The sequence below is a fragment of the Numida meleagris genome, chromosome 6 (genome assembly GCF_002078875.1).
Source record: "Numida meleagris isolate 19003 breed g44 Domestic line chromosome 6, NumMel1.0, whole genome shotgun sequence".
NCBI classification, from domain to species: domain Eukaryota; kingdom Metazoa; phylum Chordata; class Aves; order Galliformes; family Numididae; genus Numida; species Numida meleagris.
Window position 1 is genome coordinate 17155303 of NC_034414.1, and position 17702 is coordinate 17173004.

The window sequence follows — 17702 nt, forward strand, 5'->3', positions numbered from 1 at the left end:
TTGGCCCCCTTCCTTTCCCCTCCAGAGGAGGGAGGGAAAGCTGAGAAGCAAAGGACAGGAGCCTTCAGGGAATCCTCCATCCCTGGACGCCACACAAAGCACACGCATGCCTGCTGAGGTGGCTCATTAAATATCCTTTTATTCCTCATTTTTTAAAATGGCTAATAATAATAATAAAAAAACAATGGCATGGCTCTGCGGAGGCCACAGGAGAGATATTGCCATAGAGAAAGAGTCAAGTAGTGCGTGAACTTGCGCGGGCCCGGTGCGGGGTGGGCTCCCCAGCAGGGTTGGGGGGTGGCAGGGCAGCACTGGGCTCCTTGGCTGCGTTTTTGGCATGTGATGAGAAAATATTGCTTGACAGGGATGTGCCTCGCTGGCCTTTCTCTTCCCCAGATGGAAATAAAAACAACCACGTGACAGCCAGAAAACCTGATCACCCATTTAAAAAAAAAAATTAAAAAAAAAAAAAACACAAACCCTAGGGAAACATTAAAAAAAAAAAAACAAATAGCAAAATCTGCAGGTGCAGAAAGGCTGCAGCCCTCACCCGCTCCTGCATGCCAGCAGCTCCCCCCGGCCATCGCCTGCTCCGCACCACCTCTGTAGCCACTGGGGAGACGCCAGGCACAGGGGCTCCAAATCCAAGCCCCCAGGAGGGGAGACCACAGCCTGATAGCACCCAGCAGGGGGGTCCAGGATCCCACGGGCCCCAGCGTGGCACTGGCACCCCATGATCCCCGGGTGCCAGGAGCCCCTGAGCATATCCCCCTCCTTGAGCACAGGGGCCCTGGACCCTGCGAGGTGGTGGCCCAGGTGGGGAAGGGGAATGAGTGATTTCTTCCTCTCTCTGGGTAAGATATATAATTTCTGCTTTTTTTCTTTTTTTTTTTTTTAATATTTATATTTATATATATAGATATTTATATATACACACACCTGGTAACTCAGAAAGAGAAAAAAAATAGAATCCGTAACAATAATAATAAAAAAAAGTTATTCTGGTTTAAAAACAATCCATTCCTACCACGCTAGGCGAGCGATTGATTGCACAAGGCCCACAAGTGGCTGCCCGGCCAATGGCGGCAGGGCGCGAGGCTGCGGGACACGGCCCCCCCTACCACGGCCCCTACACCTGGCCAGGGCAGCATCCCTGCCCCACACAGTCCCACCGCGGTGTGAGTCAGCGCCTGAGTCCCAGGGAGGGGTGGAAAAAGGGAGAAAAAAGCCCTGGGGCTTCCGGCCCATCTCCTCGTCCCCGTCGGCTGGAGGCTGCAGAGCGTCCGTGCCCACGGAGCCCTCTGGTGCCAGTGGGTGCCCAGCCAGCAGGTGAGCGGGCGAGCGGCTCTGCCCCTCATACCGAGATCTCGTACGTGGTGCCCCCCACACCGGAGACCTTCTTGACTCCTCCACGCGTGGGGCTGCTGACAGGCACGGATCCCGAGCCGGGGGTGGCCGAGCTCAGGCTCTTGGGTTGCCCATTGGACTTGCTGTAGGATGTTCTCATCTGCATCTCGTCTCTGGAGAAGGAAGCAAGCACACGGGGTGAGAAGGTGAGCGCAGGGATGGAGTGCGGCAAAGCACGGAGCACAGGGCAGTGGGAAAGGGGAGTGCGGGACCCCAGCATGGGTGAGCGAAGATGCAGCCCCACCCTCACCGGGGACACAAGGCAGCCAAATGTCCCTCAAGCCCACCAAGGAGCCCATGAAATCTCCTAGGGTTGCGGGGACAGCACCAACTCCGTGCCAGCAGGACTTCCCCCGGCCCTCCCTCCATCCGTCTCCCCCAGTGATGAGCTGAGGTGCGCACCGCGCGGAGCAGACAGTGCCAAAACTCACTTTGGTGCCAGTAACGGCTGCAAGGCCACCTCCTCGGTCTCGGGGACGCCGGCCTGAGACGCTGCTGGTTTTTGGCTGCTGTAAGACACAGATTTGCCCAGGTGGGGGGCAGCGGGCTGCTCAGGGGAGCCCAGGGAGCGCACCCGCAGCGCGTGGGAGGGCTCAGGCTTGCCGAAGCGGGGAGGGGCCGGGCGGGTGAGCGGATTCTTGCCCAGAGGGGAGCGCTTCGAATCGTCCGAGGAAGAGCTGGTGCGGGGGGCATTGCTGGAGCCCGGCGTCGACTGGATGCCCGAGTCCGCCAGCCCCGCATCGTCCTCCCTGCCCGCGGCGGGCGGCTGCTGGAGCAGTTTCTCCCGCTCCTGGATGGAGGCCACGATGTGGCGGGAGAGATTGTCATAGCGCACGGGTGAGGGCTCGCGGGGTGGCACGTGCTTGGGTGAGACGGCGGCGGCAAAGCGGCCGTGCAGGTCGGTCTCTCGCTGCTGGGCGATGCGGGCCGAGAGGAAGGGCGATGTGTAGCCCACCGGTGGGTCGGGCTCGGGGCCGGCCTGCACCGACTCGAAGTCGGGGCTGTCGGAAGGCGTGAGCAGGCTGTCATACGACAGGCTCCCGTTGCGTGTCTGGTTCACCAGGCTCTTGTAGGAGGTGGAGGTGGTGCCCTCCGAGCGGATGGACTGCAGGTGGCCCAGCTCGAAGCCCGTGCCCTGGGCTGACTTGAGGCTGGAGGAGCGGGAGCCGCTGGACAGCGGGTCAAAGGGAAAGCTCTTGCCAAAGGTGGGCGAGCGGAAGCTCTCAGGCTCCAGGCTCGGCTCTGAGCGGTAGCTGGGCTTGCGGCCGCCCTCACCGATGGAGTTGGGCTCCTTCAGGCTGTTCACTCGGCTCAGCTATGGGACAGGAACGCAGCAGTCACTCCCGGAAACACAGGTGTCCCACAAAACTCTTAACGCCCACCTCAAACCCACCACCCAGAAAACCACATCAAGGAACACAAAAGCAGCCCCGTATAAGTGCTGCCTGTCAGCCAGCCACGTGCACAGCTTTACCTTGGCGCTGGTGGAATGGGGCAGGGCAGCTGAGCTGCTGCTGCTGCTGTATCCAGGCCGGTACTTGTACATGGTGGGTGTCGGGGGGCTGTCCTTGCCTAGCAAGCTGCTGTCTGTGGGCAGGGGAAGAGAGAAAGACATTCATACGTGTGGCCACTAATGCAAATGCTGCGCGGAGTCCTCCCTCCCTTCCCCAGAACCGGCTCTGAGCCTTAGGAGGACAGACCATGGGGGTGGAGGCGAGAGGAACAGGCTGGGGGGGAGCGCTCCAGGGACAGATGAAATGGAGTGGGATGGAAAATGGGTCCCCACAGCACAGTGTTTCAGGCAGGCACTTCCCTGTCCCTGTAGTGGCCCTGTTCACATCCCACCTCTCTTGCAAAGCCAATGCAGGTGTCTCCGAGCACCGTTTCGCTAGCGCTCAGGGAAGCGGGGCAAGCAAGTCACGCAGGCTGCAACAAACACAACTTTTGCCACCAAGCCAAGCCTGATGTTCCTTCTCCTCCTTCATCCCAGCTGCGCTCCTGTGCCCACTTACAGCACGACAGCCTGCAAGCCTGCCCACAGCATCTTGGTGGCTCAGGACAAGCACCTTGCTGCCAAGGAGTGGTCTCAGCCTGGCTTCCTGCTCTTCTCTGATGGAGTAGAGCTGTCTGGAAGCATCCCACAGGCTTCTCCGATCGCAAGGGGCGCATGTAGCAGCCCGGAGACACGGGCGCACCCTGTTCCACAATGCGATGGTGCTGACGTGCTTCAGGTCTACCCCGCAGCCTGTTCCTGCAGCCCTGGCTCCTGGTCTGCTGGGCACAGCGCTGGGCTTCCCTCCCAGCGGCTGGCTGGGACCCTGCATGCCCTCCTTACCCTCGTTGGTGGCCAGGGTTAAGTGTGTCCTCAGGCCCGTGTAGCGGCTGAGGTCTGGCTTAGGTGGGGGTGGCGGTTCGGCATCAGCAGACTGGCTCTCCGTCACCTCCAGGCTTCCTTTGGACTGCAGAGACAAAGCGCAAAGGGTCAGCAGGGCACCAAGGCCTCAGCCCTCCCCTCAGCAGGCAGGGGGCATGCAGTGGCGTCATGGGGCCCTTGGTGCCCCTGGGCCCGTCCAACATCCTAAACGCTTGTGGGCAGCACGTGCCCCAGGTGCTGGGAAGTGCCATGGAAGGCGAAACCTCCAAACAACGCTGCAGGGGCGAAGGACAGGACAGGGAAGGGCAATGGAGTGTGTAAAGCCTCATGCAGTCACTGCCACATGGGAGGGATGTAATTTCTATCCCGAGGGACACAGAACAAGACAACACAGAGGAGGTGGAATGTGACAAGGCTCACTCGGTTCTTTACTCACGGATGCAGGCTTGCACCCCTGGGCTCCACGCAGGACCCCAACGTGGGGAGTGCTAATTCCCCCCTTCCTCACCTTCGTCCTCTTCAGCTCTGTCTGGATACCGTTGTCCATGATCTTGACAGTGATCTGGCCATCTGACACCTCGGGCCGTAGGAAGGGGGGTCTCACCAGCACCGTCTGCTCAGCCCTCGGGCGCCCAAGGTACCTGCCAGAACCCAGGGAGAGGTGCAGAGAACATGGTGAAGGCCCACAGCTGGGAGTGCTTAAGTTTAGTACTGGAGGGCTGGGGAGGCACCACCACACTTACCTGGGGGCTGGGGAGCTACACAGGACCCGGCTCACATTCTTACAGCAACCATTGGTGAAGGGGTTGACACCACCTCGGAACTTGCCCGTCACCTGCAGGACGGGGAGCATTGCATTGGGGTGGGTGGCAGCCATGGGAGGTCTCTGGTCCAGCCCCCGCCCTCAGCAAGGCCAACCAAGTCAGGGTGCTCAGGATGTGCCCAGCACAATTGTTGAGTAGTGCCCAGGATGGAGACTTCCCCATTTCCAGGCCCTTGTTCCAGTAAAGCCAGTGTTGGGATTACTCTCATGAAAGAAGTCTTTCCCTAATGCTGAATTGGGAGCTGCCTTGGTTCAAGCTGCACCCACTGCCTCCTGCCCTTCCACTGCCCACTCCTAAGGGCCTGCTGGGCTCCTTCTTACCCGTGACCACCCCTCGAATAGCAGCAGTGAGATCCCCTTTCTCCAGCCTGCACAAATGAGGTGAGCTCTAACTCCTCTTACACTGATGGCACTCCTCCCCCAACCATCCTGACAGAATTCCCTTGCTCAATCCACTCTGTCTATGTCTATGTTGTAGAAGGAAGCCCCAGAGGCTACCCCAATGGTCTGACACCAGCTAAGCACCCCGCATCAGCCAGTACATGTACCTGCTCGTTGGTAGTGCGGCCCCTTGCCACAAGCACCACATGGAACCCGGTAAGGCCAGCGACGGGAATGAAAAACAAGCTGGCCACACACATCACAGCCATACTGCCAGCAGGCAGCTAAGGAATATGCTGCAGGAACATGTAGCTGTAAATGTCCCTGGTCATTGCAGGGAAGTAGGACTAGATGACCTTTAAGGTCCCTCCCAGTTCAAACGATTCGATGAATATCACAGCTCCGCTCTACCACAATACAGCCCCCAGCCCCACAACACTGTCCCCCCTCCAGCCCCTTCCTGAGCCTTCTGGGAGCACAGAGGATACGTGACGGCCATGCGGACACCAGAGAGCTCTGCCTGGTAGAGGACGTAGAGCAGACCAAAGCCAAACACCCCCATAATGTGCGTGGTGAGTGACAGCAAGAAGAGGAAGAAGTAGCGGTAATTGCGTCGCCCGATGCAGTTGTTCACCCAGGGGCAGTGATGGTCAAACTCCTGTTGGTGGGGAGAAGACAGTGAGGGGCTTGGCTGGCAGTGCTTTGTGCCTGCACGAGGGTTTTTGGGACTGAGGGCTCAGCTCTGCCAAAACTCAGAGGCACCCCAGCAGCTGCTCACCTCCACACAGTTGTCGCAGACGCTGCAGTGAGAGCAGCGCGGTGGCCGGTAGAAGCGGCAGGTTGCACACCATTTCATGCGCACCTGAATGCCCTTGATCTCCACTGTCTTATAAAGTGGAGCTCGGAAGTCATCTTCCTTGTCCTCGTCTTCCTCAGCTAGCAGGGAATACAAGCACAACCACATGTCAGGGCGGGGGGGATGTGTCACCAAACCCCAGCAGGCCTTCTTCCCTCCTCACCTGGAGATGCCTGGCAAAACCCTCCTCTGCGCCACTGCAAACCCCCCTGAACTGTCCCAGGGACCACAAAATACAGGTAGAAGAGGCTGTGCCCCCAAACCACAACACCCATCTGAGCCCAAGGCAGCCCGTACAAGGTGCCAGGACTTATGCGACTTTCACCACTTGATCCTACCAACCGGCTGGGCCATGAACCCGGAGCAACCTCCCGGGAGCATCTGTCACCATCTGATCCCACACAGGCAGGGCAAGGAGGGCTCTCCCCAAGCGCTCCGGGATCAGGGAATCCTCTTTCCCCCGAGGAAGGAACTAGCTCTATCCCAGATGATTTGCAGGCTGAGCCACACTCACCTCGTGGGAATATGCCTGGGTCCATGAAGGTGGCCATGCTGAAGTTGGCCAGCACGAAGAGGAAGACGACAGCATTGTAGATGGGAATGACTGGGGAGACGTAGAGGCTGAGCCACGGGCACCTGCAGACACAAAGGCTCTGTGACACCTGTCCTACAGGCAGTTCTTTGGGCACTGCAGGACCAGGCCTGCCTGCTGCACCCGGCGGTGGTCACAACAGCCCAGCTTCCCTCCAGGAGCAGTGGCCGAATCCCCTGTAGAGGGGATGCTGGAATGGGGTGGCCGCTCTACCAGCTTTGGGGGCACCCCAAGTGCATCAGCCATCCCCGCGGACCTGCCCAGGGGTATCCGTGCGGAAAGTGCTCCAGCAATCATCCGAGGCACAACACGCACCCCTTCTTAGTGGTGGCAAAAACAGGCAGAGCCAGTCAGACGGGCAGTGCCACATAGGCTGCGAGAAGCTGTGCTGGCATTGGGACGCAGGATGGATCTTGCTCCTTCAGTGACACCCTTCCTTTGACTCATCAGTGAGCACAGGTAGCATTTGGGGACCCCCACAAGGGGACACAAAACCAGCAGCCTCAAGCCTGAACCCAACCTGGAGACGCTGCCTGAGGTGCCCACTGCCCCAGCTGGCACCCAGCTCCTTCACGGGACCAGGAGCAGGGTAAGAGCACCATCCCCACCGCCCTGCCCCAGCCGGGTGCAGGCTGAGGGCAGTGGGCTTCCCTCTCGGAGGCGCCAGCGTAATTCCCTAATCTGCTTTGCTGCTGGGACTTTAATCCCGTGGATCTAGGGCAGCATCTGTCCCTCTCTTTCCCCCCACACTGATAAACACAGATGGATTTAGGTGGTGAGTGCAGAGGGGGAGAGTGCAGTGCTGGGCGAGCAAGGCAACATATGGTGTCAGCACCATAATCCAGCACAGCCCTCAAGTGGGGAGCGGCAAAGGGGCACGTGCCGCCCCATCCCTCCTCCACCACCACATGCTGCCACTCAGCTGGGAGAAGCTGTTGGAGCGTGGGTCCCATCGCGTGGTGTGGTGTGGCTGGCAGGAAGGGAGGGCAAGCCCTGGGGTACCTCTTGCCCTCCCATGCCGCCTGGGAGTCTGCTGAGCATACCACTGTGATGGGAGCCTCACCTTGGGCGATGCCTCCGTACCTCAGCTTATCTGCGATGGCATTGCCACCGCTCCTCAAGGAGCTCTTGGGGGCAAGGAGTGGCTCCTGCAGCCATGCAGCACCGGCCACGCCAGCCTGGCCTCCTGGGGCAGCTAGCCCTGCCATGCAGCCTGAGAGCCAGTGGGACGGGTCTGCACACAGGACAAGCTGTGCGGCACGTGGGAAGGAGCCTCCATTTTAAGCAGCCCCAAGCTCTCAAGCGGGAGCACCATTACGCCACGGGCAGACCTGTCAGCTCCGTGCTGCCCTTCGATGGCAGACTGAGCGTCAGCCTTTGGGAAGGAGAAGTGATTGGAGAGGGTGCTGAGCACCCTGGGGCCAGCTCAGAGCCCCAGGCCTTATCGGGCCTCACTGGATGCCTACAGCCCAATGGGCAGGCTGCCAGAGGCTGTGCCCAGTGGACTTTGCACCTGAGCAGCAAGCCCAGGCTGCACAGCCATCTCAGCACCGTCGTGTCCCTGCCTTCTGCTCTCCAGAACAGACATGGCAGGAATGCATGTCCCACCCCAGCACGGGGCTGCCCCCTGCTCCACGCATGTCCCACGGAACCCAGAGAGTTGGCTCTCAGAGCTTGGGCGTGGAGTACACCCATCTCAGTGAGCTGTCGAGACTTGTCCCTGGCAGCACATGAGAGAACTCAGGGAACCCAGCAGTCTTGGCCTGCCACAACCTGAGTCACAGCCCAACTGAAGCAGGCTGTGCTTCTCCTCCCCTCCGGAGGCCCACCCGTAGCCCCTCACCCTGCAAACACATCCCCATTCCTGTGGGTGCTGCACGAGGTCGGGCCCTTTAAAACACAGTGCGCCATGAGGAACCAGACCTGGGCAAGAGAAGAGGTGTAGGATGAACTAACTGATCCCCAGGGGAATTCCAGGCTGGAACCAGCAGCGTCCAAGCCACCAAGCCAGGCTCATCCTTCGAGACGGGAACACCTCCGCCTCTGCCAGCTCTCACCCAGCAACACAAAGCTCAGTCCAACCGCCATGCGTTCTAATGAAATTAATGCGCTCATTCCTGGCCCAGAGATACCAACCCTAGGCCAGCGTGGATGGACCAGAAGGAAGGCACCTGGCTGACATACCAGAAACAATGCCTAGAGAGAGGCACACGAGCAGAGCCTTTCAGGAGCAGGGCACAAAATGCCACCAGTTCCATGAGCTCAAGCTTTGTGCAAAGGTTTTTTTTTTTTTTCCATTCCTCCCTTCCCAACTCCGGCAGCTGCTCAGGAACAGCTCCATGAGAGCTACAAGCACAAAGCAATGTCCCCCTCAGCCCTGCCAAACAACCTGCGTGAAAGCACGCCGTGCTTTGCCACTCTGCTGGAGATTTAATTTGGTGTTTTAAAGTAGGTTAAATAACATCCATTGACCTACAATTAAAGCAACTCTGCCCAGGTGTTCCTGCTCTGAACAAACCTGCTCGGCAGCACACTGCCTGACCACAGCTGTTCCTTGCACTGATAAGCAGCTCCCAGCAGCCCCATGGCTTGCAGCTGGCACTGTGGGGTGGCAGCAGCCGGGACCAGGTCTGTGGGGCACAGCTGCCCCTTCTCATTGCATCCTGATGGCAGCGCAATGAGAGGAGGGCACCTGTCACCTCAAGCATGGCATCACAAACATCCACTCCCTCTTCTCCTCCAGCTCTCTGAACCAGTAGTGCAGAACCTGCTGCTTTTTGCAGCCCAAAGTAGCAAAATCTCCATCGACAGCCTCAAAGCTGCCATAACACCAGGCTGATGGATGTCCTGGGTCTTGGCTTGGGTACACCCTGCTGAATGACAGCACCAGCTGCCTGGAAAGAGTAAATCACACCAGCTCTGTCCTTTGGTCCTCAAATTACTCTTTTATTGCCCAGTTGCTGCCACGTGTTAAAGCTGCAGTGACCTTCCGGCCACCAAGAGCTGTGTTTGAGGGAGCGGCAGCAAACCATGGGGCAGCAGGACCCCACGCTGGGGTAAGGACACTGTCCCTAACACAGGCTTCACCCAAGTGCTGGCCTTAGGCCCTGCTGGCTGGCAGGCAGACCAGCTCCTCCAGGCTCTCTCCAGAAACATCAGACCCTTCCCCATTTCCTCAGGCAAACACCAACAGCAGAAAGAGATGCAGGAAGGGGTCAGAGGGCTTCTCCTTCAACTTTCCTTTGCGGCTCACAAATTGGTTATGAAACCCTAAAGAATAACTGAGACCGCCCCAGTCCGACAAACCACTTCGCAGAGCTCCAAAGGAGAAAATTATCTCTGTCATTTTCCCCATACAGGTCACAAGCTAATTCCCAGCCCAGATGGGGCTGAGAACTGCCAGCGAGAAGAGCGAGTTATGCAAACATCCGAAGGCAGCAGGGAAGTGTCTGCCAGGAGCTGAAGCTAAACAGTGGTGAGGTGCCTCGCTGTCCGTCAGTGTGGCTCATTTCTCTGGTTTGCCTCACAGGAAAACCAAGCGAAATTGAGCTGGGAGTGAACCACTCCAGTGGATCACAGGGTGCTGAGGTGATTTCACACAGTACATCTGTCCCACAGTGTGACAGCCCACCCACTACACCAGCTCCTCCACCAGAAAAGCCTTGCTCAGTCCCTGCCCTGCACCCATCGCCCAGCATCATGCTCCCCCACCTCCCCCCGCCCTCCCTGCTCTTTGGCCAAGTGACTGGAACTCACGTGAAGGCAAAGAAGAGGGTGGTGGCTCCCACTAGGAAGATGGCAGCAGCTGAGACCGGAACGTATTTGCTGGGTTTGAACCTCTTTCCAGATGCTGCTGGCATGTTGGAGCTCTGGTGGGGGATCTGCCCTGCAGCATAGCCCAGGCCCAGCTGGAGTCAGAGCAAGGCGAGAAGGGCAGGGGAGAGGGAAGGGGCCAAAGCACGACCCAGCCTCCTGAGTCACTCCTGAAGCGGGCTCTGAGCAGAGCAGGCCGTCTGCAGAAGTCCACTGCAGTCTCTGGAGCAAGAGGCCCTGAGTAGTCCACGTTACCCTCTGCGCTGCGAAAGTTCAGGGGCGCAGGGAGGGAGACTTAAAACCATTAAAAAATTCAGCAAAGAGAAGTGGATTTGGATTTAAAACAGCTGTTGGGGTAGGAATGCTGAGAGCCCTTGAGAGCGTGCAAAAAGCAGCTCCCCGTGCAGCTTTCACCAGACACAAAGGTGAGCTTTCCGTGCTGGGACAAGAGCAAGGCAAGAAGCACAGTGCGTGCAAGCACCCTGGGAAAGAGCAAGATACTGGTAAACTTCTTGCAAAAAGCCACTCGGGGAAACCACTTCTCCTTTTCAATCTGATATCCGCAGCCCCCTCCGGCCTCTGTCTCACAAGCAATCTGCCCAGCTTCCTCGCAGCGCTGCCGTGCCTCCTCCTCCTCCTCCCTGGAGGCGGTACAGAAGCACTCTCCCTGATTTCACCAGAATCTAGGCTGGCTGCCTGGAGGTGGCCGTTTAATTTTATTTATTTCTCTCTTGACTGTTAAAGCCGAGGAACAGCTGGTGCAAGGTTGAGCTGTAAATCCTTTCTTTGTGAGGGGGGCTGGAGGGGAAGGTCCAGTGGATTGTGTGTTTTCACCCTCTTCCTACTCGTTCCTTTCTCCTGACCCTCTGGGCCCTTCCACGGGCTTCGTTGCCACTCAGCTGTTGCGAATCAACAGGAATTGCATCAAATCTTCACTGCGGCAACCATTCCTGAGCAGCACGCCAGCTCGAGTAGAGATCTGGAGCAACGCTTTCAGGGAGGGCTTTTATACCCCCAAAAGACGAGTGATAATGGAAGCAGTGCTGAGAAGGTCTGTACTGCCCATGGCCCGAGCAGTGTGGGGGCAGGTCTCAGTATGTTCCAAACCGTTCCATTTTTACCGAGTGGAGGGGAGGTAAAGTTGCTTTTCATTAATCCATTTGCTCATTCAAAAAACTCAGGAACACTGAGAACGCCACACCTCACCTAGAAAAAGAGAACAGAAATAAATTAGCAAGTGAAATGATCATGTAAAAATACTGAAACACCACCAAGCTGTCCAGAACAGTGAGAATGCATTTATCTGAGGAAGGAAACAGAGTCAGGAAGATGCAGAACCCTGTTGCAGGCAACTTCCAAGCCCAGCTCTGACACAGCCCGATGCCGTAGCCCAAGGCCTGTCACCTAACACTGGCATCTCTCATCACCTCTGCGAGCCTGCAGTGAGAGGAGGCTGTAATTAGCGAGGACCCAGCCAGCCACCTCACTGCCCATCCCTGGGGCCCTCCGTGCCCCATTCACTGCAGAGAAACCCAAGCTAAGCAACATGCCCAGGACCGCGCAGGAAATCTGCGCTGAGCCTGGAATAAGATTAGGGGCCGTAAGACTGCTTGCCCAACACTTGTACCTTTCTACAGTTGTAACTCAAGTTCTAATGCTACAAAACGCCTGCTGCCTCGAGGTGAAGGGGCTAATCAGAGGCTTACAGAGTTTATATTTGGGTGGAGGCTGCAGGAGGAAGAGGCACCTGGAATCTCATCCCCTTCCCCCCAAGGGCACAAAGCAGAGAAGCCCGTGGAGAACAGCAGTGTCCTGGCCAGGGAAGGGATTCGGAGAGCCAAGTTCCCAGCAGAGAGCCCTGATGGCTTTATGGTGCCTTCAAGAGCATCATCCGGTTGATGGCGAGGGTGTAGGCGGGAGCATCAGACTCCTGCAAGGCAAAACGTAGGGGAGAACGTACCTTTCTGAGAATTGAAGGAGGCACCAACCATCCCCAAGTGCTCATGAACCTGCTGCAGCTCAGGGATGAGCTGGGCACAACTTCTATTTCATTGACTGTTACTGTTAGAGCACCTTCTGGGCCATTTGTCACACACTCACTGCCTCAGTGTTCCATCACGAGGCCTCCATCACACCACTGACCCCAGATACAGAGCCATAATGACCCTCTTCTGCCACCAAAGCTTTTTCTTAGGGGTAGGCGGAAATTTCAAGTGCTGACCAAACACTCACGATGGCTGAGAGAACTGCGGCACGAAATTAAGGCCACAATTAGTTAATGACAAGAACTAACTAGATAACTTAGATAACTCAGTCCCAAAGCAAGGCGTCAGCCAGTGAGGCTGACTAACCGAGGCACTGCTCCCACTGCAGAGGGCCCTTTCTTTGCAGAAACTTTAGAAACTGACTTTTTGGCTTTGTGATTGAGAGAGAGGAATCCCAGCACAACAGGAGCACAGTGCCCCAGATCCACTGGCTGAAAGCCCTGCTCTCACCTCCGGGCAGCCGGCCGCTGCAGCTCCACGGGTGGGCGGGCAGCAGCCTGGAGATAGGCTACCCCCAACTTGAAGATGACATCACTGCTAATTGCTTTAGCAGAAACCATCTGTTAAGTGCTCCTCAGCTGTAACAGGACACCCCGGTCCTTTGAAAGGCTCCACCATGAGAACAGCCACACCTCAAATCCAAACGCTCACAGATACTCACAGATTTAAGTTTGTCCCCGTGCTACTCCTCACTCCTCCATCCTATTCCTTACGCAGAGCAATCTCCTTGCCCAAGATGAGATGCTCTCCACAGATGTTCCCCTTGAAGCCTTCCTCAGTTCAAGGTCCTGCTCAGCTCTGCCTGAACTCTTCCCAAGGCACCACCTAATGACAGGTGCATACATTAAAGGGCTCCAACTCCTCTCACAGGGCGAGTCAGCGCACTGTGGTATTTGCAAAGGTCCACGTGAGAGCTCAGCTCAGTGCAGAAACCAACATCAGGCAGTGCTGGAGCGAGCTCCCCACATCAGTGCAAGAGAGAAGACAGAAACACAGAATATCCTGAGTTGGAAGGGACCCAAAGGTATCACCAAGTCCAGCTCGTAGCTTCAAAATTCAAGCCCGATGTCTGGAAGCACTGTCCAAATGCTTCTTGAGCTTTGGCAGCTTGGGTCTCTGACCACTGCCCTGGTGAGCCTGTTCCAGTGCCCAAACACTCTCCAGTGAAGAACGTTCTCTTTATATGCAAACTACAGCTTGGGCATCTGCGTGTCCCACCTGCCAGGCAAGAGGTCCAATCCTCCTGCAGCCTGGAATATTTGGTTTGCATGTGAAACGCTGTGTGGCGTGGCATTGCGGGCTGGGATCTCTGCTGTGTAATTTTAAGGTATCTTCTTCTCTTTTCTTGGGGCTAAACGATACTGAAACTTGACCATTCCTGTCACTTAGCTCGATGTCCTGGAGAAACACAAACTATACGCAGGATCCACCCTGGCTTCCCACAGATTATACCAATTCAGACCACATCCACACTGATTTCCCCAAGCAGACTATCTCTTACCTAGATCTCATTTCCTGCAGTCCTGCAATCTGCCCACCCCGATCTCTCTTTCCAAATCTTTTATCCTCACTGAAACTCACCTGAGGAACATACGTGCTCTGCTTCCATCCTGATCCCTTCTCTCCACTGCTTCCAGCCCAGCAGCTCCTCCCTTCCATGCTTCTCAGGACCTGCCCTACTCCTTCCTCCTCCCAATCAAGCTTTACTAGGCTTGTGTGTCACCAATTACTCCATTTTCCCTCTCCTCTGGCGTTTCTGCCTCTTTTCCCAACCCCAACACCTCTTCCTCTGTTATTATTATTTTTTTTTCCTTGGTTCCTCTTATCCAGCACAACCCCAGGCCTCCCACTCATAAGGGAGAGTTGGGGTTCACCGGAGGGTTCCAAGTCAGCCATTGCCTCACTGATACTCCCGTCCCACAGCTGTAGCTGTAAGGGGCTCAGCTGCTCCCTGAGCTTGTCCCAGTGCTCCAGTTTCTCTGCATCTGTATTCTCATTCCCCATTTATGTGCTTCCCTCCACTCATCTCCTTCCATTTCCCCTCAGCTCATTTTCTGAGGACTTTAGCTAATCCTCCATTCCTTCCCTCGGGACGTTTCTGAATGCTACTGCTGCTGCCTTCCATTTCCCTTTCAGTCCACATCACCTTTTCTTCAGCTGAGAACCTGAAGAGTCTGACTCCGATTTCCTCTTCTGCCAGCACTCACTCCTTGAAGCTCTGTGCTCTTCCTGTCCTTCCCACCACTGCCCCATCTCACCATTCTCCAGCAACCTATCCACACGCAGCCTGAACAGTTTGTGTTGCTTTGGGGCTCGATCTTTCCAAAGCATCAGATGGGACAAGAAAACACTCTTCACCACGCTCCACACACGAGTGATCCAACGCTGCCAACAAGCAGTGCAGTTCCTCTAAGTGCTCCCAGCACTGAAGAAGGAAGCGCGCGCCCCAATGTGACAGGGTTCCCCTGACACTGCCTTTCGTTACTGCCCGGGGAAAGGAGCTGGCGCAGAGCGGAGAGAGTTCACTCTCAGTTACGAGCTCCCAGTCGTGTGTCAGCTGCCTCCCTGCCCCAAACCAGTCCTGCTGAGTTTCCCCCTCACGGGTCAAACAGACAAACAATTCCTTCCGAGTGATGCAAGTCCCAGCCGGGGCAGATCCAGGACAACACAAAGACAAGATGTGCTCTACCTGCTCCCACCTTGTTTTCATTGCCTGTGCCCAGGACCTGCACAGAGCAGGCGGTCCCAGGGCCGGCTCTGCTTTCCTGAGCCTTGGCACCTTCCACTCATGGGATGAGACACATGTCCCTGTCAGCTCCCCTCTGCACTGAGATGCAGGCTACAAGTGAAAGTGCAAAACCATCACTACAGGCAGCCAGCATGGCTGGCAGCCCCTCGCTGCTTATCTCTGGCCTTGCTCTCATAGCTCCCGTTTCTCCCTGCCCATCTCAGCGGTTTACATGGGATTAGCCCCATTTTGCGGACAAAGCAGGGAAGAACGGCATCTCATCCAATGTGTCTGCTCCTTCCTCGATGCACAAACCCAGCCCTCCTGCCACCGGTGCTCAGAGGCAGCAGTCAGCAGAAGAAACGAGGGGCGCAGCAGGAGGGGGTGAACACCCCCAAAAGCCTTGTCTAAAATCAGAGGTAAAGGTCTCCCGTTGGCCCCGCTCCACCCAGTTACCTCCTGCCTGACCTCAGGAACCACGAGAACAAAGTCCTCTGCTAAGGAGGAACACCTCGCTGGAGGTGATGATTAGATTAAGCCCGCTTAATCAACTTCCTCACTTCGATCTAGACAAGGCTGTAGTCATGTTTTATAGCCCATAAAAGACCAGTGCAGAAAGGATGATCCCACAAACAACCCAATTCAGAGATATGATGGAGCAAAAGATGGAAGTTGCAGGGGAAATCACGCCCTGGGGAGCAACCAGCAAGGGACACCAGCAAGGAAGAATCTCCTCTCCTAAACCAGCGAGACAAGCAGGGTAGAACTGTGAGATTTTGTTCTCATCTCAGGGAGATGCAACAGAATCCTCAGCTGCAATAACTTGGGATTAACACATTTCACATCGATAATTTGGAGCTGCTTAGCAGTAGTCAGGTTGAACACCTGCCAACACATCCCATTACATCACCAACACCGAAGAACGTTGTGCGGAAGTGTGTTTCGAGGAGCAATTTCACTCTGGACAAGGCAGCAGCACATGGGCCAGGGCTCTGCAGCCAGAGAACAGACTTTAACTTCTGCTCACCGACACACCATGAGAACCAAAACCATGACACGGGCTTTTAAAAACTGAAGTCATTGAGTTGTTCTCAGAGGTACTGGCAGCACAAGGAGAGCCCCAGCTCCAGATGCACGTCTGTGGGAAGGCTCTGTGCTGCAGGCTGCTGCTGTGCTGGTGTCTGCTCCTCAAACACAAACCCTCCCCACCACACAGCACTCAGGAGCACGACTGCACTCTATTATGCCACCGTCCAGACTCCACGACTGTCCAAATTCCCCAGGCAGCACCACTCAACCCTCCAAAGCTGCTCTAGGCCCCCAGCACCAGAAGAGCATGGAGCTGTCAGAAGGGAAGCCACGAGAATGCTGAGGGCTGTGAGGAGAGGCTGCAGGAGCTGGGCTTGGTCAGCCTGGGGAAGAGAAGGCTCTGGGAGACCTCACTGTGACTTTCCAGTACCTAAGAAGGCTACGGGAAAGTTGGGGAGGAACTTTCACAAGGCCGTACAGCGACAGAACCGGGGATAATGGTTTTAAAGTAAAAGAGGGGAGATTTGCACTAAGTATAAGGAGCAAATTCTTTACTCAGAGGGCAGTGAAGCACTGGCACAGGCTGCCCAGAGAGCTGTAGGTGCCCCAGCCCTGGAGGCGCCCAAGGCCGGGCTGGATGGGGCCCTGGGCAGTCCGACCGGGCTGCTACCGAGCGTGAAGCAGCTATACCACCTATGAAGGGGGTGGCACTGGATGGGCCGTAAGGCCCCTTCACCCCCAACCATGTTACGGCCCCGCGCGCACGGAACGACACGGGGAACTCAGGGAGATCCCGTGCTGATCCGGCTGTGATCAGCGCTCTCCCCGGGCCCAGGAGGAAGCGGCTCCCACCTCGCGGTGCTGCACCACCTCCGCGGGCAGGGCCGGGAGCGGCGGGGCGGAGGCCGCAGGCCGGCGGGGCTCCGGGCGCTGGGGCGAGGCTGCGCTACGAGGCGGCGGGCGGGGGCTTGGAGGCGGTCCCGGGGCCGAGCGCAGCCGGGGCTCCGCGGCCCTACGGCTACCGGGGGCGGGGAAGCGGCCCGAGCCTGCTGGCGGCAGCCCGGGCCCGAGGAGGAGGCGGGCGCGACGGGGAGGGGGAACGGGGAGCGGGAAGACCCCGCGGCACTCACCGGCCCGCTGCGGCGCGGCCCGGGCGGCGCCCAACGCTACCGGGCACGAAGCGATCGCGGCGCACGGCGTCTGGGCACGACGTCACGGCTGCGCATGCGCGCCCCGCCCCGTCGGCCGCGCGCACCGCCCGCCGCTCTTCATTGGTCGCCGCCTAGGGAACAGCCTGGAAGGAGCGAGGAAGGGCTCGGTGCGCATGCGCGAACCGGGAAGTGGAGGTGCGCATGCGCCACCGAGGGGGTGGGCACACGTGCACAACAGAGCGCATGCGCGGCACTTTCTGCTGTAGGGATAACTCGGCGCGGTGTACTGCAGGGCGAGTCCGCGGGACGAGACGCGAGCCAAGCCCAGCCCACGCGTATCTGGGGAGCAGAGGGAAAGAAGCGTCTTCCCCCGCACCTCGCCTTGACCGATCGTCTTCCTGTGATAGGCTTGGGGCCCCTGTTCAGTATGCATGGGGGTGGGTGGTCAGCACCCAGGGGCCCATCCCTAGATCCTGCGGCCGAGACAGAAAACAGCAAGCACC

The 17702-nt window shown here is 57.3% G+C and overlaps 1 protein-coding gene across 1 annotated transcript; it reads right to left on the bottom strand.

Moving 5' to 3' along the window:
• ZDHHC5 (zinc finger DHHC-type containing 5) lies at positions 119-17297 on the bottom strand. The gene is made up of 12 exons (XM_021403585.1): positions 17179-17297; positions 10190-11452; positions 6356-6477; positions 5764-5921; positions 5474-5643; positions 5153-5255; positions 4525-4616; positions 4290-4422; positions 3743-3866; positions 2882-2994; positions 1839-2722; positions 119-1520 (listed from the first exon to the last, which is right to left on the bottom strand). Exons 2-12 carry the CDS (start codon positions 10291-10293, stop codon positions 1355-1357), a joined length of 2169 nt encoding a protein of 722 aa, XP_021259260.1. The 5' UTR covers positions 10294-11452; positions 17179-17297; the 3' UTR covers positions 119-1354.